General features: G+C 40.1%; 1 protein-coding gene across 1 annotated transcript; it reads left to right on the top strand.

The window, feature by feature from the left end:
• Positions 1–851: 851 nt before the first annotated feature.
• On the top strand, positions 852–22,314 carry ltc4s (leukotriene C4 synthase). The gene is made up of 5 exons (XM_077217245.1): positions 852–972; positions 15,504–15,603; positions 15,690–15,760; positions 21,640–21,721; positions 21,988–22,314. Exons 1-5 carry the CDS (start codon positions 915–917, stop codon positions 22,136–22,138), a joined length of 462 nt encoding a protein of 153 aa, XP_077073360.1. The 5' UTR covers positions 852–914; the 3' UTR covers positions 22,139–22,314.
• Positions 22,315–23,120: the final 806 nt, after the last annotated feature.

A 23,120-nucleotide genomic window follows, 5' to 3' on the forward strand; every position in this document is an offset into this window, starting at 1 on the left:
TACGTTTATTATTAAAAATACACAAAAATACTATTTTAAGTTTTTATATGAAATTTGTTTCCATAGCAAGTTCCACAACCTTTACCAAGTTTTGTTCCAATCAAGATTGTTCTGATCAAGAAAAAAAAGGTAAACTTTTTCAATCAAAATGTCCCAAAACTTTTATTTACATATAGCGCTTTTTACAGTAAAGATTGTTTCAAAGCAGCTTTACAGAGATAACAGGAAAATAATGTTGTAATAATATTGTTGAATATAAAATTTAATGTCCCCAACTAAGCGAGCCAAAAGCCAATGGCGATAAAGGCAAGAAAGAGTTTTGACTGGAGGTTCAGGAGAGCACTCTCTGAATCTGATAAATGTGCATCCTGCTTAAAAACCAATCCATGGGATAGGAGGACTGATTTGCACTGAACCCAGACAGCAACATAGTGCCGGCCCAGATCCGGCTCACATCTGGGCCGTGTGGAATCCAAGTGTGCCGGATCTGGACCGAAACTATATTGCTGTCTGGGAAAGAAAGCACAGGCATCAGATGTAGTGTAAGGTATCATATTTTTTGTGACTCGTGTAAAAAATATTTCCAAAGATAAATGAGACGTTTGGCTAAATTTTTAAATTCTTTGAAGTCCTGTTTTAACAATGCTTGTTTCACATAAACAGTGGTGTTGTTTCTTGGTAATTTTAAACCTGTTTGTAATTGTACGATTTTTTTAAACCTGTTGTACCTGCTAACAAAATACTATTAGTGATGTAATGTAATAGAATATCTGTGACCCGCCCAATCTAGTCATAGTGATATAAGTGATTAAGGAAGAGCCAGGGCGTGTGGTTTGGACACACACACACACACACACACACACACACACACACACAGAGAGAAGCATCTGATCTCACTAGTGTCCACAGGGAAGATGCCGGACCAGGTCGTGTTGTTAGCAGCCGTCACAGTGCTGGGACTGATGGAGCAAGGTAAACAAGTATGGTCTGGTTAAATCAACGTTAGTCAGTGCTCAGAGAAGCAGTTTATAGACAATGATGAAAGTGCTTGAGCAACTTTAACTCGTTCAAGTAGGACACGTGTAAGAATGGACAAATAGTTCTGTTGCTGCATGTGATCTTTAAACTACTACTTGAATAAAGTAACTCTAATAATCATGTTGGCTTGTAGCCTTAGGATATAATATGAGAGGATTAGCATTGAAACACGTATGAATGGAATACTACAGAAACCACTAAAAGAATAAAGGGTTGCCCGTTTCAAAATAAGACTTGGAAGTTGGACAAACTTATTTTATCACGTGTTATTGTGTACTTAAATTAATAGTTTACTCACCCTAAAATCGTTTATGACACAAAAGATTGTTTTGGTGACCGTTGACAAATGGCCTATACTGAGACAGTTTTATCAAAATATCGGTTACGCTTTACAATAAGGTTAATCAGTTAATGTATGAACTGAAAATGAGCAATATATTAGTTACTGTATTTGTTAATCTTTAACGTTAGTTAATAAGATAAAAATACATCTGTTCATTTGTCATGTTAGTTCGTAGTGCATTAACTAATGTTAACACGATTTTAATAAATTATTAGGCTATGTGGAAATTAACATGAACAAAGATTTATGCTGTATGCAGTTCATTATTAGAATGCTAACTAATGTAGTTAACTATAACCTATTGGAATATATTATATTACCAAAATATAGCTATTCTATTATGTTCCGATTACATAATTATGATCTAGCTAACACTTTAAGATTTGTTAGAACAAAAATCCCTCTGGAAAGATTATTAGTCAGATACATTCACTAAAAGCGATTGTTAATAGTGAATGTATGACGACATATGTTTAAATTAAAGACCAAACATCCGGATTAAGAACGGGATATTTCATGATGTGTGTTAGAATTTTTTTGCACTGTTGTCAACTAATTTTCAGGGGAAGTTGCTAAAGGCACATTGAGGCACATAAGATCTGGGCCCGTATTAGAGGTCTGCACTCCCGCGGGAGTCCCGCGGGACCCGCGGGTCCCGACGCAAAACAGTGCGGCGCGGGACAAATTTTTAAAGGTCATTGCGGGAGCGGGCGGGATGATGAGGTGCACTTGCGGGTGCGGGCGGGAGGGATGATACGCTGCACTCCCGCAAATTAAATATGAGTATAAAGTAAAATATATAAATGATTAAAGTAGCGTACATAATTTGTAGTTGTGAGGGAGATTCTGATTGGCAGCAATAAAAACGTTTTAAGCAGCCTAAACTTGTGAATGTTGTCGGGAAGGGCGGGGCCTAATCTCACGCACACTTGTTTAGAGACAATTCCTTTCCCGCTGCTCCGAGTTCGAATTCGAAAGCTAGTTCAAGTTCAAAATAGACAGCATGGACGAGGAACAGAGCGCCTCTAGTGCTTCAGATAAAGTACTGTTGTGAATATTATGCTGTTCGTAATATGGGACCAATAAATATGTTACCAAGTATTGGTAAGGAATTTTGTGTGCACGCATTTTTTTCCCCAAGACCTTTCGTCAGACAGAAAGTGCGGGCGGGAGCGGGACATTATATCACAGATGCGGGCGGGAGCGGTACTAAAAATGACAAATCTTTGCGGGAGCGGGCGGGAGCGGGACTGAACACTGCGGGAGCGGGCGGGAGCGGGTCTGAAAATAGTGTCCCGCGCAGACCTCTAGCCCGTATCCCTAAAGAATTTTTGTGCAAAAAGTGGCTCCTAGTGGCCAAATTCTAAGAAAATTCTCAGAGTCATGACGTTTTCTTAGAATTTCCCCTAAAAGTGACACGAAAATCCCAGTTAATATAAAAGCTATTCCTCCAGATTCCTAGCGCTTAAAAGGGCTCCTAAGGCGAGATCTGCTATGAGCAGGGAAGAGGACTTTTAGTGGCTCAGGAGTTCCTCTAAACAGCTGCACAAAATGGCCAACAGAGGAGGCAGGAAAGATGTCCTGCAAACACCGGATGACAGGGAATTATTGAGACGCTACAGACATTGATAAAAGCTGAGCCGTGTTACCCTCGTTAAGACCACACTGAGTTGTAACGTTGCAATTTCTACTTCATTAAAGGGTTAGTTCACCCAAAAATGAAAATTAAGTCATTAATTACTCACCCCCATGCTGTACCAACCCCGTAAGACCTTCGTTCATCTTCGGAACACAAATGAAGATATTTTTGATTAAATCTGAGAGGTGGATCACTGCTACATAGGCTGCCAGAGGGAATGAAACTTGACGGCCCAGAAAGTCATTAAAGAACATGTTTAAATATTCCATGTGACTACAGTGGCTCAACTATAAGTTTATCAAGCGACGAGAATACTTTTTTCCCGAAAAAAAAAACATAATAACGACTTTATTCGACTATTCCTTTTCTTCCTTGTGGGCCTGAGACGAGAGTTCAGGAGATTTCCACGACGCATTTGCGAGAACTGAGAAGAGGACGTTCTTCTTCTAATACTTCTTGTTCAGTTCTCGCGCATGCGTCGTGGAAATCTCCTGAACTCTCGTCTCAGGCCCACAAGGAAGAAAAGGAATAGTCGAATAAAGTCGTTATTATGTTTTTTTTTTCGGGAAAAAAGTATTGTCGTCGCTTGATAAACTTATAGTTGAGCCACTGTAGGCACATGGAATATTTAAACATGTTCTTTAATGACTTTCTGGGCCGTCAAGTTTCATTCCCTCTGGCAGCCTATGTAGCAGTGATCCACCTCTCAGATTTAATCAAAAATATCTTCATTTGTGTTCCGAAGATGAACGAAGGTCTTACGGGGTTGGTACAGCATGGGGGTGAGTAATTAATGACTTAATTTTCATTTTTGGGTGAACTAACCCTTTAAGGACAGCCCCTTGAGATAGGCCATCTTGATTTCAATGGGGTCCATATGGGAGTGAAAGTACAAAATATGCCAGCTAGGATATTAATATGAGCAAATAAGACACGACTCATTATTTGAACAGGGTGTAATGAGCTTAAGTTTTCACATATTTTATATTCTAATGTTAGGTATAACCCCTACAGCTTACTATTCATTTTCCAGATATTTTCTTGAATGTGAAATATTATTTACAATTACAGTCTGCATAAGATTAGAGTGTATAATTATGTTTATTGATTTGCGGGTACATCCTTTGCTCATTATCACCAAAAGTTCATTTTCATCAAACTTGTAGGATCAACCAATCACGGCTTTTGAAATGATGACTCATACCTAGCAACGGGGTCAACCACACCTCCTCACTAAGATAGGATTTTCCTTCCATTCCTTGCTCAGAGTTCACTGAAAATGTTCTGGAATCACTTCTAAGCTAAAACTCCTGGCAAGGAATTTTTAGGTTAAGTTAGGAGCTCTCTGAGAGGATTCTCAGAATTTTTAGGGATACGGGCCCTGGTTATTAGGACATAATTGAGTGGAAAAAATAATATGTATGTGGCAGCAATGCGTCACCGTAGTTTTGCCTAATAATTAGGCTAAATCTGCGAAAGCTGGTGTAAGGGATACTGTAATATTACAATTATTAATATTATTATTATCACATTACCACGCTTATTACACAGCTACTTGCCACATAAATAATTAAACACGAAATATTGATCTGAGTTGAAATATTTTATTAGATCTTTAAACGCAAAGCTTCTGCGGAGAGAGCAGTTTCAGCGGTGAGATCAAAATAGACGGACATTTAAGAGATACGGTATACAGTCATAACACTTAGCCTATTACACAGCATTTAAACACATTAATAACTATGGAGATAAGAGATATTGATTTCAGATTAAACTCTTTTAAAATCGAACCTGTTATTATGTCTTATTATATATACCTTATTATCAGGGGTGTGAAGTAACGAATTACAAATACTTACGTTACTGTAATTAAGTAGTTTTTTTCAGAAATTGTACTTTTTTTCAGTAGTTTAAAAATTGTGTAATTTTACTTTTACCTGAGTACATTTTAGGTGATGTATCGGTACCTCCGCTATTTTCCTTCTGTTTGTGGTCGTTACTCGTTACCTGCTTGTTTTAATTTTATTTTATTTTTATCCATCAACCTGATTGGATCGAGTAAACGGTCTCGTGACTGTCATCAAATCAAATTAAGCATTGAAAACTTCAATCGCCTATTCCTGCTGTTACTCGTGACCAGGGGCGTCGTCAGCCGATTTTACCGGGGCTTCAGCCCCGAATGTTTTGAGTGTAGCCCCGAATGTATTTTGAAAAGTTGACTGATATGAAACCGGACAATATAGCCTAACGTTATGTAAACCCCCGAACTCATAAGTTGCCTTGTTTCATTGTGCTTTGGCTTTGCTGCTGTCTCTGACTGGTGATTGTTGAAATCTGTCTCACACAGACGCACCACGTGAGTGTTTTCACTGTTCAGCCTATCGTAGAATATCTCCAGGATTTGCGCGCAACAGCAAACAATCTCACAGCAATTTAAAAAAATTAATAAATAAGGCAGTCAGCACCGCCGCACAGTCCTCTGTCAGATGAGATGTTGTCAGGCTTTATTTAAGTAAAACTCAGAAAAACAAACTTTCCTGTCGTGTCAGCCGTGTGTTTGCGGTGCGCAACTCTTCAATATCACGCGCAAATGCGGCGCGCCCTGTATCACGCAAAAGAAACTACGAGTATGTAACGTTGTGTTCTGTCGACCATTAAGTATTGAAATAACCAAAAGGGAGATTAAAGCTGCGTCAAAACTCTATGTCGGGGCTTTTGTATTCCTTTGTAGGCTACATAAATGTTACACATTTTGGCGTAGCCCTACTAATTTTTCATTATTATTATTTTGACATTTTATCAATATTGGAAAGTCATCAAAACTGACTTGGGTCATTAAAAAATATATATTTTGTGACCAAAAATGTGAAAAATACATCTAGCCTAAATTATCGTTCATGGCATTCTTTTAACTATAGCAACCCAATTTGTCTAGATCTGTAATATTATTTCCTGTGTATAATGAGGTTGTCTTTGTTATAAATTATATTGTATTTTTTTATTGTGAGTGTGAAGGCTGCGCAGTCGTGTGATTTAGTCAGCTTGATTAACATTATTCCTACAATGTATTCCTATTTAACACAGATGTGCTTGGCTAATTATATAAACTATAAGCAAAATTCATAAGTATAAATAGATTTATTTATAAAATGTATAAGTATATATATATATATATATATATATATATATATTTATAAAATGTATAAGTATAAATATATATATTTATTTGTATGGTCCTCCTCGAATGTGTTCGAATATTTCACCAGTATCAGCCTTTTCACCGTTTGAATCAATCCGCTTGTCTGTGTTTGCACAACTTGCATCATTAAGCCAGTAGGTGACGACTAGTGACTGTCTTTATGAGTGAACAATTTAACTTTAATTGAACTGATTAGTGCCAAAAACATTGCTTAACTCAAGAAAGAAACAAGTTGCTGAAACCAATCTTTATTGCTAATATATAAATTGTTCATTTGCCCAGTAGCACCTCAATGCAGTACACGAAATCCACGGGGAGGAGTCGGATCAAGATCCAAGGGGTGGAGATGGGCAGGATTAGGGGTGGGTTTAGGGATTAGGGGGCGGAGATGGGTAGGTTTAGGTATATGTATGGTGGGATGATTTCATTTATCCTCATTCTCATGTTTAAGAATCTGTTATCTGCTTGACAAATAATGTATACTACTGCCCACTGACATGCTTTTAACGCTATTGTTATCCAATTTTTTTTGGCCTTCAAACACCTTAAAATGCACATATGTAGGTCCGAGAAATCAAAATTTTCTCGGGGGAGCGCCCGAACCACCCTAGCTACCTCACATTTGAATGTGCATGTGTAATGTGAGCTGTTGTGGCTACAGTGCCAGGGCTGAATTTTTTTTACCAATCTGCCCCCTGCAAATAGGCCTACAATATACATTATTCTCTGTATCGAATCATGTTATCTTATTATCCACCCCAGCCCCTGATGTTTCGGGCTCAGCCCCTGATGTTTTTAAAACCTAGAAACGCCCCTGCTCGTGACTGCTGTGGAAGTGCATTCTTCACGCATCAGTTCAATCCAGATATCAGCGTCTTCCTCTAATATGCTAAGGTACATTTCACATTTCTGCTTAATATGATATTTATATAGGCTGGCCTGTCTACAGGGCCTAACCTTTGGTCTGAGGTTGGGGGTATTGCGTGACGAGTTCATAATGCGGTGAATTCCCGCTCCCATTTACTTCATAATCACTTTATAGAGAGACGCGCGTCACGATCTGTGCACTGCCGCGTCTCGCGCTCGCCATGCCGCCAGATTCAGAATCAGTGCACTCTGTGAACCATGGCGTTAACCTGAACTGCATTTCTGTCAGTGCGTGACTACAGCTCTTTAATAAACAGTGTTTTTTTGATTGATCCATTACACAATCCGTCTTCATTTGGCAAGTGCACTTGCGCTAAAACATTTTTCATGTTCAACTTTAGTTTTTTTGTGTTTGGATGCTGCTGATAAAACAGCTTCGCCGAGACTACAGAGAGACATGCATTTGTGTTTGTGTGTTTGTTTCTTTCTTTTGTAAAAGTTTCCTGGATATAACTTCCCTATTTAATGCACAATTTTCCTTACAAATTATATTATCAGCATTACAGTGTGAGTAAATGTAGCCGTGTAGAATGTAAGGGATCATGCAACCCTTCTAGAACAATGTGCATTTACGTTTAAATTGTAAAATATTTAATAGCATGGAATTAAAGTGTGTAATTAGTGTTAGCTCACTATCTTAGCCTTTTTCAGTGCATTAGGTGAGGTAATCTGATAATATTAGTGATTCTCATTTATCAAAACTCTAACATTGGTACCGTTTTGGAGAGAGATTGGGTATTTTTTAATCTCTCTATTTAACCCATCTCATGGTGTGTGTGATGCTGAACTATCATATCAGTTTCTAAAGGTTTTTGAATTCTTTGCACAGTTATGAATATTGATATTTTATGTGCAAGATTTCCATTACACGAGAGTAGATGTTAAAACTTCATGCTGATTTGTACTCGGCTTTCGCCAAGATAAGCACCAACTAAGACGTAGCTTTACAGTAACCTATGCTTCTCCGTCCATTTACGCTTCTTTCCATATGGTGACGTGAATCTCCTTCTGTCTAGTGTTAACACGCGTCAGCACACACAACGGCTGCAACCACAGTGCGGTCCCCCCATGACAACCGTCTGGATTGAGCTGAGTAGGGAACATCTCTAGGGTCTTCAAGTGGGCACCTTCCGTCCTCAGTGTTTCGTCGACTAGCCCACGACACATCAAGAGGGCTCGACAGTGACTCTGGCGTCCCAGAGTCCCCCCCTCCGTCTCCCACTCAACTCAGCCCAGCTTACTGACCTCTACATCCCTCCTGCTGCTGAGACCTAACCACAATCTCACAATCTCTCCGCAACCCAACCATACGCGCCAACCCGTTTGACTAAGGCTGTCGAGCCCCACTGGTGCGTTAATATGCAGTTTCAGTGGCAACGGTTCCGTATGGCATACCACCTACCGCAAAACACAAAATCTGCCCAACCACCCGTCATTCACGCAATATACACAGCAACGTAATGACTGTAAATACTATACAACCTATACAAATAAACCAACAGACTCTTCAAGTTTTCAAGAATTCTACGAAACCGTAGCGTGGCGGCCTGTACACAGCCAGCTAGTATCTTTCCGTCTCAACCACAGCCAGTTGCTGCTCCTTTCTGCTGCTTCAGATAAGTTCTTTACTGTGCGACGCAACTCTTGGCCACTGAATCCGACGTCTCTGAGGAACTGGGTTGTAGAGTGTGCCACAAAACCTCGACAACCCACTTCCACTGGATAAACCTGGACTCTCCATCCTCGCTGTTCTGCCTCAGTGGCCAGATGAGCATACCGCAGTTTCTTCTTCTCATATGCCTCACTTCCGCATCCTCCCATGGCACTGTTAACTCTATCAGTTGAACAATGCGTGCTGATCCAGACCACAAAACAATATCTGGTCGTAGGTTAGTGGTGGCAATCTCAGGTGGAAAAATAAGCCGTTTATCAAGATCAGCCAGCATCTTCCAGTCCCTAGCAGCTTCCAGTTGTCCTGGGCGAGAATTGGTGTTAGCACCTTTTCTTGGTGGTTGCTCGCCTGGGCGAAGGAATATTGTCTTCTGCGTGTAATGTTTTGCTAGAACAGACGGCAACTTATTGGTCATACTACGCTTGTCTTCCAATGCTAAAGCCAAACATCGGAGTACTTGGTCATGGAGCCAAGTAAACCGATCTTGGCTAAGAGCCACCTTACATCCTGTCAAAATGTGCCTTAATGTGGCAGGTGATGAACACAAAGGACAAGAGGGATCCTCTCCTACCCAGAGGTTTAGGTTCTGCGGTGATGGGAGAACATCATATGTTGACCTGATAAGGAAACTGATCCTACTCTCTTCCATTGACCAAAGGTCTTGCCAGCCCATTTTGCGTTGTTCCACACTCTCCCATCTCATCCACTCTCCCTGCTTGGCCTGGGAAATGGCCTTTATACATCTCATCCTCTCCTCCTGCTTTCGCACCTCGTTGACTACCAGCTTCCTCCTTTGGGCTGGGCCTGCCTTGTGCCATTTAGGAGGAGCTAAACTGAGCCCAAAACCCCCTCTTCCATGCTGTACCTGTCCCACGATATCCCCAATTTGAAGGTCAGCCTTTGCCTCTACTACAGATTTCTTTGCTGACCACTTTCTACCAATTTTTACCACAGGGGCTGTCTCCCTTACACATTTGTCGCGTGACTCTGCTAAAGTCATTTCCAGTCTGACCTTGGCGCACTTAAACTCCTCGGTTAAAGCAGAGACTGGCAGCTGCAATACTCCTTTACTATAAAGTCCCACTCTGCTGAGGCAGCGTGGAACTCCCAACCATTTCCTGATGTATGAACTTATTAACGCTTCCAGCTTATCCACTGTTGTCAAAGAAACCTCGTACACAGTCAGTGGCCACAGCAACCTCGGCGGTAGACCAAACTGAAAGCTCCAGAGTTTTAGTTTCCCTGGTAAAGCACAGCTGTTTATGCTCTTCAACCCTTCCACTGTTTGTCGTCTAACTTCTCCCACTCGAACTGTGTCCTTTAGATCCCCATCGTACCATCTCCCTAGACTCTTCACTGGCTTCTCAGAAACTGTTGGTATTGCCTCACCATTAATGAAGAATGTTTTATCTACTACCTTTCCTTTAACTATCAAGATGCTCCTTGATTTAGAGGGCTTAAATTGCATTCGTGCCCATTCGATGTTATCTGTTAACTTCCCCAATAACCGATTAGTGCAGGCTACTGTTGTAGTCATGGTTGTCATGTCATCCATGTATGCTCTGATTGGTGGTAGTCGCATCCCAGAAGCCAAGCGCTCTCCTCCTACTACCCATTTTGATGCCCTAATGATTAATTCCATTGCCATGGTAAAAGCCAGTAGAGAAATTGTGCATCCTGCAATTATTCCAACCTCTAAGCATTGCCATGTAGTGCTGAATTCTGGAGTTGAGAAACTAAATTGCAAATCTCCAAAATCTCCAAATTATTACATTTTATATTGTATATTTTGTATTGCAACTTACCTGCTCGGGGACTGCAGATGGAATCTAGCTTAAGCTAAATCTGGTGCAAAGCATCTTTAATTAATGTTTTTTTGCACATTGTCCCTGTTGAAATAAATAAATAAATAAATAAATAAAGGCTTTCACTAAATTTTTTATTGACATAGGTACCCTGAAAAAATCAAATGATGCCCAAAGAAGCTCATGTGGCACTGAACCATATGCATTAGCCAAATCCAGGAATATCACATGGAGCTCCTTCCTCTCTTTTTTAGCTGATTGAATTCGTTGCCAGATAACATTGATGTGTTCTAAGCATCCTGAGAATCCTGGAATGCCTGCTTTTTGAACTGAAGTATCAATGAAGCCATTCTTTAATAGGTAGGTTGACAATCTCTGAGCAATAATGCTGAAGAAAATCTTTCCTTCGACGTTTAATAGTGAAATAGGACGAAACTGACTGATGCTTGTAGCATCTTTTTCTTTAGGTATAAAGACTCCCCCTGCTCAGCGCCATGCTCTAGGTACAACCTGCTTTTCCCATGCCACTTTTATCAATTTCCACAGAATTCGTAGAACTCCTGAAGCACTCTTGTACACTCTGTACGGAACTCCATTAGGCCCTGGAGATGATGAAGCCCTTGCCTTTCTCACAACCTGCTCTATCTCTTTCCACTTAGGTGCACAGACCTCCATTTGGTATTCTGGTGGATTGATAGGTGGGATATCTGACGGAAATTGACATAGGCTCATGCCTTTTTGCATCTGTATGCGTTTCCTCCAAATATCTCTCTAGCTCAACCCTAGATGCTTTTAAAGTGCCATTCTTCTGCAATTCATTCTTCAACAATAGCATGCTCAGGCCCAGTGGCCTTTCGCCTAATTTTAAATGCTTTTCCCCCCCAAATAATATGATTTAAATGGTGATGAGTGTATTGATTTAATGCATTTTAAAAAGATGGATAGATATTCTTCAATCTTTCTGACAAAGAACAAAATATAATGTGTATATAATATAAAAATAATATAAAATAAAACAGTATGTGCAATTTTTTTAAATTTATAAATTGTAGTGCACAGTGTTTATTATAAGGGGTAGAATCTGCAGCTCAGCACTCACTACTCATGAGTAATTTTAAATAAGCAACTTTTTTTCTCTTACTCAAGTAGTTTTTTGGACAAGTACTTTTTACTCTACTCACACTACATTTTTTGGAATGTAATGGTACTTTTACTTGAGTATGTTTTTTCAGTACTCTTTCCACCACTGCTTATTCTTATATTTGTATCTTATCCACCTTATTCAGCTCTAAACAATGAGCGCCACCATGACGACGACTCCGGTTTCCTACTTCCGGTTCGTACAGTGAGAGAATGAGTTCAGGCTCTACATGTGTTGTTGTTGGTTGTTTTAACAATTCAAAGAAGATAAAAAACTTTTTAGAAACTGGGTGCTTTGAGCATAAGATAAAAAGGAGAGAATGCCCATGTGCGTATCAGCTACATTCAATGCCAGAGAGTAGACGTTTTTGGTTAGCTGCGCTAAAACTGAAGCATCCAACGAAAAGGTGTAATACGTTACCAGTAGGGATGGGCATTTCAAGCAAAAATAATATCCGAAGATCGCTGTGTATTATTCAATTATTAATCGAAAATCGCACCCCTCCATCACATCACGCACACATGCATGTATAGGTATAGGCTATATAGGCTACATACCAGAGCACGTGAGCAAAGCGGAGCAGTGCGACGCTTAAATATAAGTAAAAAAAACAACAACAACTAAACATACGTTTTATATTTAAGTTTCACAATATAATATTTATTTATTTATTTATTTATTTCATCTATGTTGATTATATGAAAAGGGAACCGCATGAGAGGCGTCAGATATGATCATAATGTCTTGATATTTATTTTTAATTTGTTTTTAGGTTTGTAATTTTGTGCGAAGTACTTTGTATTTTGCGACCATGTCTTTTTTATGTTTTCTTAATTCCGCTTATGTAAAGCGCTCTGAGAATTAACTTTTAAAAGCGCTATACAAAATAAAGTTATTATTATTATTATTATAAGATGCCCAATATCGGAAAACATTTGGAATGGGTCAGACATGATTTTGACCACTTATTAAGTTTTGTTTTGTAGAAAGCCTTTCTTTAAAGTGAATTTCGTTTAGTATAAATTGTATCTTCATTTTAATAAATGTTTTATCAACAAATTGCCTGGAATAATAAATAAGAAGCAAATATTGTAGATATACAGGACACGGAGGCGCGGGCGCGTGAACTGGAGCGCGTCTTATTAATCAACGAAACTCAGCGTTACCTCACATACATGAGAAGTATATCTATAGAAAGCTTGAAATGTGTACTTTTAAACAAAATAATTAAAAACGAGCAGAAATGGGCTGCTCTCTGCTTATGTATAGGTTAATTCGTATGAAGTATGCATTTCTCTCTATAGACGCGTTCACTACTGCGAAGATGGCGAGTCAGTATCATCAAATTTATCTTTGCAGTCACACTTACAGAAAACACTAGTTATTAATAAACAATTTAAATGTTTCATGCATAATCATTACTTTTGCCGGTTTTTGTGGCAAGCTTATGCGTGCGTTGAGATGCAGAATAGGCAATATATTACGAAAACGCTCATTATGGTTTAGCATTCTCTCCCATATAGTATACATAACTTCCAACCCAACTTCAGTCGTGCACGGGCAGGGGCAGCCCTACTTATTTCACATATTTTCTAACCAGCACATCACTGCGGCGTTCTGAGCAAGCGGCGCTTAATCTTCATAAAACCAGAGTCCGTCTACGGAGAGTCTTATTGGCACTTCCTATTAGCGCCATTGTATATCATCTTGGTTGCAGTTCCATTAGAATTCCACTGGAGGTGATCGCGGGCGAGTGCAGAATGGATGGGAGTCTATGGAGCTAGACGGCTAAATGTATCCCTTTGTCCTGCTTGTCGTTGAATCAACATAGATTTTATTGTTGATTCCGCAAGTTCATAGATTATAGACCAAAAGTCGAATGAACGAGTACTTATGTCATTTCGATTTCTTACAGGTTAGGTCGTTGTTGGCCAGAACCTCTTTTTTTACAGTCTATGGCCAGAACACGCTAGCATTCTGCTATTATGTGACGTCATCACATTTTTAACAGATTTTTAGAACAGATAAGTGAACTTAAAAATGCAATTTTCAGCTGAGTGCATTATCTTAGCCCCCCCTTTTGAATTCAACTTTCAAATTACTTGACAAAAAATTACATCCTGAGAAAAGTGGATTTCTGGGGATGAAACCCCATAGACTCCCATTCATTCTGCACTCGCCTGTGAGCGCCCCCGCATGGACTGAGACCTGTTACTGCAGCCAGTCCAGAAACCGGAAGTAAACAGACAGTCCCAATTCTCCCCTTATACGCTTATTTCACACAGCCGTTATTTTAAATTGGAAAGTGAGGCTCCGGTGGGAAGAACCCCGGAAGTACAGATAAACAACAATGCCTTGGACTACCAACCTGAAGCTGCTGCCGCGATTTACACTATTGGATGTTAATATCCAATATAGTAGATATAGTTCGTTCCTGCTTCTTTTTTTACTTTCTGAAAAAAAAAAATATATAAATGATTTTCACTGTATATAGTCTAAGGTATGAAAGAAATGTATGTACATTTTTAGAATAAAATTACATTAAACACAATGTACATTTAATGTAAATCTACATTAAACACAACAATACGCCATCGCATTCGCGACTCTCCTATGATTAAAGGCGACACTTCCGGTTTTCTTCCCACCGGAGCCTCGCTTTCGATTTCAAAATAACGGCTGCGTGAAATAAGCGTATTAGACATTTTCTGATAAAATTTCGAACCGGAAAAGGACAACCGGCTTCCGGTTCAAACCCGCTCTGAATCATGGGTAAATTCGCTAACCAGGAAAAAGGTGGATAATTCAACTGTGAACAAAACAATCGTCATAAAATGGCTGCATCTGCTTTGTATGAAACAAGAGCGAGCCCACGATACTGGATGATGGCATAATTAAATAACTATACACAAAATATTGATTTGACTGAGTTTTTTTATTAGCTCACCAAATGCAAAACTTCCACGAATAAAACCCGTTCCTAGCGAGCGTATAGCGCTGCTGACTTCAGTTACCCGGATGAGCCTGTGTTTCGGTTCTCAGCCGCTGTTATCTGGGAACATCACACCGCTGGATGGAGCGATCGACCAATCAGAATCAAGCATTCCACAGAGCCGCGTAATAATGGTGCATACAAGTCTAATGATCGTTTTTACCAGTTGAACGCACGCCACCAGAATCTAGTAAATATGAGTGGGAAGCTCGGGATTTTCTGTAAGCCCCGAACTTTACGAGTTGTGGGCGTGTCAGTGAGAAACATGGCGGAATACCACAATACTTATTTATCAGTAATATTGTCAGGCTTTTCTATTTACAGCGAAGTAAGCTAATTGCCTGCACAGAACATGATGCCATTATAATATAACAATGTAATATGTAACGATAAAGTTTGCAGTGGCTTCATAAATTAATTAAATGCATAAAAAAGCGAAGCACACCTGATGCACATTTCTTTGTTCTTAATTTTCTAAAATTTGAGTTTAAGAACCTTGCTGTATTTTTGTGTAATTAATTAAGAGAAAGTACACCGCCATCTTACGCCAACGAAAGTGACTTGAGCGTTCATACCGTCATAAACACGACTTCCCACCTCGTAAATACGAACTTCCAAGGAGAACTCGAACGCACCATAACATACCACCGGATGGCGCTATTGGCCAATCAGAATCAAGTATTCCACAGAGCCGTGTAATAACCATAGACTGTCGGTAATAACGTGTTTATTCCCTGTTTCCCTCAGCGTACTTCTCCCTGAAGGTGATCTACGCGCGCCGCAAGCACTCGGTCTCTCCGCCCGCCACCACCGGCCCGCCCGAGTTTGAGCGGGTCTTCCGAGCCCAGTGAGTCCGAGGAACCGCTTTTACACACATGATATGAATGCTGAGAGGCTGTGTCTCATATGTCTGGCATCATCTTGCTTTTCCAGAGCGAACTGCTCGGAGTATTTCCCCATTTTCATCTTCTCACTTTGGCTGGCTGGAGTTTTCTTCAGTCAAGGTGAGTTTTCTCTCTCAACCGAAAGACCAAGCATCATCACCATCATCATCATCATCAGGTAGACCACTGTCAACTCTGTTGTCAAAGAAGAACATATTAATCATGTTTCCGCCACTGAATAAAAAACTTAATTGCGACTTTTTATCTCACAATTCTGACTTTTTTCTCGTGTGATATAAACTCACAATTCTGACTTTTTTCTAAAAATTCTGAGTTATAAAGTCATAATTGCGTGATATAAACTCGGAACTTGTAATAAAGTCAGAATTGCGAGATATAAACTCTCAATAGTGTGTTATAAAGTCAGAATTTTGAGATATAAACTCTCAATAGTGTGTTATAAAGTCAGAATTGCGAGATATAAACTCTCAATAGTGTTATAAAGTCAGAATTGCGAGATGTAAACTCTCAATAGTGTTATAAAGTCAGAATTGCGAGATATAAACTCTCAATAGTGTGTTATAAAGTCAGAATTGCGAGATGTAAACTCTCAATAGTGTTATAAAGTCAGAATTGCGAGATATAAACTCTCAATAGTGTGTTATAAAGTCAGAATTTTGAGATATAAACTCTCAATAGTGTGTTATAAAGTCAGAATTGCGAGATATAAACTCTCAATAGTGTTATAAAGTCAGAATTGCGAGATATAAACTCGCAATAGTGTGTTATAAAATCAAAATTGCGAGATATAAACTCTCAATGGTGTGTTATAAGGGTAGAACTGCGAGACATAATCTCGCAATAGTGTGTTATAATTGTGAGATATAAACTCGAAAATTGTTGTAAAGTCAGAATTGCATAATATAGTTATTCCAAGTTATAAAGTCAGCATTGCAAGTCAGAATGACTTCTTTAAACTCGTAATTAAAAAAACTCACAATTCTGAGAAAAGTCATAAAATAATAATTTAACCCTCTACTGCACACATTTTGATGGCACATGATACAAATTATTCCACACCATTTCTTGGCTAATTTAGGAACATTTTATTGATTTATTGATAATCCCCCCCTCCCCCGACGCCAAAATATTTTTTCGTTGCCACAACAATGGGACATAATCATGGAGAAAATTTGCATCATACAAAGCTCAGAGAGCAATACAAAAGTCAAGAAATCATTAAGTAAAATGGGAAAACACATGAAACACATTGATATATTTGATTTTATACAGGCATAGGTTTGTATCTTGTAGTGTGTCATGTCATATCATGCACTTCATGTAATGAGATTTCACTCCTTGTGAAAAAAAAAGCAGTTCCAGACATCCCAAATCTCCCAGAAGTGTGCAAGTGTGCGTGTGTGACCTTTCACTCTTTTATGCATGTAAGACAGCATGTAACATGTACTGAACATAGGCTTAAGAAAAGTTTCCGTTGCCCTGTGCTGTAGAGGGTTAAACTCGCATTTGCTAAAAACAAGTCAAAATTATAAGTTTATATCTCACAATTCTGAGAGAGACAAAAAAGTCAGAATTGTGAGAAAAAAAGTCTCAATTATCTTTTAAATTGTTTTATCCCATGGCGGAAACAAACTTACATAATTAATCGTGATAAAACGCAGCTGTAATATTTTGTGGTATTAATAAGACAAGCTCAAGCAGCTTGCAAATACAGTTGTAATCAAAATTATTCAACCCCCATTGCAAATCAGATTTATTGGCACATTTACAGACTTTCAGCTGTTTGCAATGAACAAATCAAACAAAAGTCATTGAAATAGCTCAACACAACAAATGTTTCATGTGAAAGAGCTTCTGAAAAAGCAAACTAAGCTAGTTATGCTAGATTATTATTGCATTCAACAGAAACATGCCACCCTGAAAATTTCTTGATTTATTTACAGTAACAGAGATCATCTAATGTTTCATTTGAAAGAGTGAAAATGCCTATATGTTTGGTCAGACTGGTCAGTTTTGACTGGTTTAGAGGGTTTTTTGGGGAACTTAATGGACAGTAAGTCTAATAAAACCACCTTAGGCTGGTCTAGAAAGAGGAACTTTCCCTTTTGAGAAGTGTACAAATAAAACCTGCTTTGTTACTGTGGTTAACTATATTAAGTCTATCTTGATTAAACACCTCTCACATCTGACATTGACTTCCACCATAATCTGACATCACACACCTCAGATTTGCATGTAAACAAAACATACTTTGAAAATGTTTTATGCAAAACAGCGCAGTCCTGTTGTTTTTGTTGTGCTCTTTAAAAAACTCCTCCAGTCAGATCTCAACGAATGAAACAGATCTAAAATAAGCTGGTGTTCAATGTTAAGTTAAATCAAGCATCACATTTACTATTACACTCTTAAAAATAAAGCTTTCTTGATTGGCATCTATGGTTTCATGAAGAAAATTAAAAGTCCCCCTGTGGTGAAAATCCAGCTTTTAATGTTGTTTATATGTCTATGTGGTGTTTTTACTACGCGTTAAGACAAACCATGTGTAAATTCATAAGTCGACAGCATTGCTGAGTATTTTCTGCTTAAAACTGCAGTGAACAAAGACAGTCTCAAAAACACGCTTTGAAATCGCTGGTGTTTCTGACATCACAAACTACCTTGTAACCAATCAGATCAACCTGTGATCGTCAACGAGTGGATCTCTGAGTGAGTGAGTGAGTGAGTGGAGGCGGGGCTCATTTGCATATTCATAGAACCGCAGATACTAAATGAGGCAAGGGTGTCGCTTTACATTCAAGATATATTAAGACACAAAGACATTTTTTTAAGAAAAAAAACCCGTTTAAATGTCATTTTGGTGATCAAAGATTAGTTGATTGACTAATTATTAATTATTGACTACAGGGGGACTTTAATTGTTCTTCACACTAAGAGAGAACATAATGGTTCTTTTAAGATCTAGGGTCTCAATTATAACCATTGCATCGCACAAAACAGGCCCCGAAAGGTGACGGCAGATGAAGGAAAACCACTTTGAATCGCCGGGATCACAAAATATGGGACCCAGCCTAGCACAGGTTACACAAGCATACAAGTACTAGGACTGGCGTCGGACGCTCTGACACGTCCGACTGCCGAGGGGTGTGGAGAAACTCGACAGGGTTTCCCTGAGTCGGGAACTCGACTGGAGCAAAAACCGCACGTATCCGCTCCATGTGGAGGGGAGTGGCGCAGCAAGCCAACACTAGAGCGGGAACTTCGGTGTTACCGGCTGGTTGAAGCGAGCACACGGGAATAAACCGGCTCAACACATAGGCTATAAAACCTACCGAACGTGTTAGGTGATGCCCAGCCCGCAGCTCTACAGATATCTGTCAGCGAGGCGCCGTGTGCCAGCACCCAGGAAGAAGCAACACTCCTAGTGGAGTGGGCTCTCAACCCGGGAGGGCAGGACGATTCTGCTTATCGATCCGATTGTTTAATGATTCTCTTATCGATTCCTGATAGCACTGTGTGGAAAAAGATAGTCATATGCTAATAGTTATACATAATACAGTGTTTTCGTAGAATATGCCTGTTATTAGTAAGACGCCAGTGATATTTTACATTACATTACCCTATTCAATGGAGGTTACGGCGCTGCTAGCTTGGGCAGTTGTACACAGCGGATCAAAAACACGGTATTCCTGCAATTTAGTACCATGGGTAGAAATAAGTTTAAGCATGTTGCTTGTATTTGCACCCTTACAAGAAATAACAGCTTTGCAGTTATTGCAAACGGCATAATCTTCGTCTCATTTAGTAAAATAAATCCAAGCTTTAGATCATCTCTTCCTCTCCATGATTCCCCCATGGTTGCTCAAATTGCTTTAATGTTATGACGCAAAGATGCGTAGGATGCCGTGCTATAGTATGGTGCCCGATAAAGGACAAAAGGGACAGTTGTGAGTTCACGGTCTGTATATATGGCTGGGTCTCGGAGCAGGAGCATCGATAAGAGGACTCGTTAGAACCAACTTAGAACCAGTTCTCGAGTGGAACCGGTTTTCAATTCCCATCCCTACTAGAGAGTTAGCCGGGCCGAAATCCAGGCACGATTCATCGACCAAAAATGCATGCAGGTCCCCTATCCTCTTGATGGAGGCCAATGCAACCAGGAGTACTTTCTTACAGGACAGAATTTTTAACTCTGCTGATTGCAAAGGCTCAAAGGGTGATCTCTGAAAAGCCGAAAGGACCAGAGACAAATCCCAAGAGGGTATCGAGAGTGGGTGAGGCGGATTTAATCTCCTCGCTCCCCTCAGGAACCTGACGATCAGGTCGTGCTCTCCCAGCGATTAACGCTCAACTGCATCACGATGTGCGGCGATAGCGGCAACATTCACTTTAAGGATGGAGGGAGACAGCCTTTGCTCCAGCCCTTCTTGTAGGAAGGAAAGCACTGCTCTAATCGAGCAAGTTCGGGGGTTCTCCTGGTGAGAAGAACACCAATCAACGAACAGATTCCACTTCGACGCATAGAGGTGCCTAGACTCCCCGAAGGGGGCAATGCAGTCGAGTCGTCATCTCCAGAGGACTGAAGCTCCCCCTCCGATGCTGCGACCGACATCTGATCATCAGCTGGAGCCCCAAAGGAAACGACTGGTCGTCCATGAGAAGGACCAGCGCGCTCCTTTGGAGGCTCCACTGGCTGCTGTGGCTGACAGGCGTGAGGGGCCCACAGAGGTTGACTAAACAAACTACAGCTGGTCTACAACGCAGCAGCTAAAGTTCTTACCAGAACCAGAAAGTACGACCATATTAGCTTGGTTCTGTCAACCCTGCATTGGCTACACTATACATTCATTTTATTCAAATCAGTTAAATGAATATTATGCTGCATAAATTAGGTCAGCCGGAACTGGGAACACTTGTTATAACATCTGATGTACTTGCTACATCATAAAAAGAATGGCAGCTCTGCTAATTTTAGTCTTTCTGTTTATTCCGAGGTTTACTGTAATCAGCCGGACCCAGGCCGTATCCAGATCAGATGGTGGACTTGCGCCTGGACACAGCCACAACGCATTCCTGAAGTGTCAGCAGAGACTGTGTCAACTAGACTCTCCCCTGTGAAGGCCTCACTGACACGACAGCCATCGGCACTGATCCCAAACAAACTTGTCAAGTTTGAGATCAAAGATCTCACATGCCAATGTGCACTGGCTCATTTCTGTAGATACCTGAAGATGATTGGGCTCCCTGAAGTGATCCCAATTACGTTGAACGTGACCGACTGAAAAGGAACCCCTTCCAAGGCACAGAGGACATGCTGGTGAGTCCTTCCTATCCCAGATGTGGAGAATTGCCGGGCTAGGAAGGACATCTTAGACTGCTCGGACCAAGAACTTGATCCGCTGTGGATCTGCTTGCCAGATCTCGGTCCAATAGATGATCTTTTCCAGCGCACCCTCACATCTCTGCTGCCGCATGCCCACCATCCTGCAGGTCCTTTAACACCTGCCCGCACCTCCTCAAGGACTAGCTGGCCCTCATATTTTCATAATGTCTTGTACCATTATACATGGCATGACATGGATGAATATGCATATGCAAATGATATGCAGATGCGGATATGCATAGCAAACCGAAAAAAGGTGTTGTAAGCTCATATATGGTTATTTCGGGGTGGAGACGCATATGCGCACTCTTCTGCTGACTGGGATTTATAAAGAGATTTTTGCGCAGATTCATAAGTCTGAATGTTTTTTGGTGTACGCCATTATTGGCTTCCGGGCGCACGTACACTTTTAGTAAGAATCCTACGCACAGTTTTATAAATGAGACCCCAGATCACTGAAAGATCCTTTGAGAACCCAAAAATGGTTCTACTATGTGATATGAACAAACCCATCATGAGAAACATGATGATTTTCTCTCTCTCTCTCTCTCTCTCTCTCTCTCTCTCTCTCTCTCTCTCTCTCTCTCTCTCCCTCTAGCATTGGCAGCGCTCTTTGGGATCCTGTACCTGTATGGCCGGTATCTGTACTTCCACGGCTATGCGGAGTCGGCTCAGGGCAGGTAAAGCGCTGTGTGTGCTCAGTAATGTTGATGTTGGTGTGTGTGGTCAGTAATGTTGGTGTGTGTGGTCAGTAATGTTGGGGGGTGTGTGGGCTGGTGTCGGCTGACTTCTGGCTGTCCTCCGGCAGACTGGGGCTGCTGTACTTCAGTGCTAAGATGCAGTGGGCTCTGATCGCTCAGTCCGGCCTGGGTGTCATCTGATGTTGGTGTGTGTGTGTGTGTGTTTGTGTGTTTGTGTGTGCTCACCTGTCTCTGTCCTCTGTTAGACTGGAGCCGCTGTACTTCAGTGCTAAGATGCAGTGGGCTCTGATCGCTCAGTCCGGGCTGGGTGTCGCCTGCTCCCTCACACACGCCTATCTGGGACTGGACCTGATGCACTCCTTCACTCATCTACTGGGCCTGGCTGAAAACACATGAACAACAAACAGTGTTTTTATCTACTGAGAATGTTCAATAGTGGAAGTTTACATCTCACAGGAGAATTATGTCTTGTTTTTATATCCTAAATACAATTAAATATTTATTTTGTGTAATTTTACACAAATTACAACTTGACCAGAAATTAAAACAATAAAAATATTCTGCTTCCAAGGGATATTTGGTAATATTTAGTGTTTTCTTCATACATCACTTCTCAAATTTACTCTCAAGCTTTTCACTGACCATGTTGTCTAACAAGGTAAACTAGTATTAATTTAGATTAGAAATAATATATAGACAGATATAGAGAGAGAGAGATAGACAGAGATATGTATAGATGGACAGATATAGAAAGATGGACAGACAGATAGATATATTAGAAATAATAGATTGATGGATGGATAGATAGACAGATAGATGGATGGATGTTAAAAACATGATATAAAAAGTTTAAATCTGTTACTACAAAATATATGTCAAGACTCAACTTTTTTCCATAATAATTTAATCTCAGTATATTTTGATAAATATTTTTCTCTGTGTTTGTTTAAAGGCATGTATTTCTAATCTGTAAGCATTTGTAAACTGTAAAGAGTACAATGTTGTTTGACAGACTTCACACAAAAATCTGTAAATCCTCAGGTGTTTGAATTGTGCTGCATCTGTGGACAGTGTTTCGTATGTTTGACCTCTAGGAGGCGCAACAGCTGAGTAGATCAGTGTCTGTCAGTAAAGACTAGATCAATGTGAATTCTTTATTCCCTGCTGCTAGTGTTTGATGAAATACCATAAAACATTGTCACTGGAGGCTGTGCTGTATTGAGCTGATGGACATCTGCCAACATATAGAAACCCTTGAATGAGACTTTGCTTCTGTACAGCAGCACCACAGAATCACTAAAACTACCATTCCTGCTGGGGAAAACTTTAAAGATTATAGGGCCAGATTTAAATAAGCTTTGTAATTTAAAAATCGGAT

Source organism: Siphateles boraxobius, unplaced genomic scaffold, assembly GCF_051911475.1.
Source record: "Siphateles boraxobius isolate OS27281-9 unplaced genomic scaffold, OSU_SipBor_1 70, whole genome shotgun sequence".
Taxonomy (NCBI): Eukaryota; Metazoa; Chordata; class Actinopteri; order Cypriniformes; family Leuciscidae; genus Siphateles; species Siphateles boraxobius.

Coding starts and splice junctions, on each gene's coding strand:
- ltc4s (XM_077217245.1), top strand. CDS start 915: ATGCCGGACCAGGTCGTGTTGTTAGCAGCCGTCACAGTGCTGGGACTG. Junction 15,604..15,689: donor GAGCGGGTCTTCCGAGCCCA/GTGAGTCCGAGG, acceptor TTGCTTTTCCAG/AGCGAACTGCTCGGAGTATT. Junction 21,722..21,987: donor GCGGAGTCGGCTCAGGGCAG/GTAAAGCGCTGT, acceptor GTCCTCTGTTAG/ACTGGAGCCGCTGTACTTCA.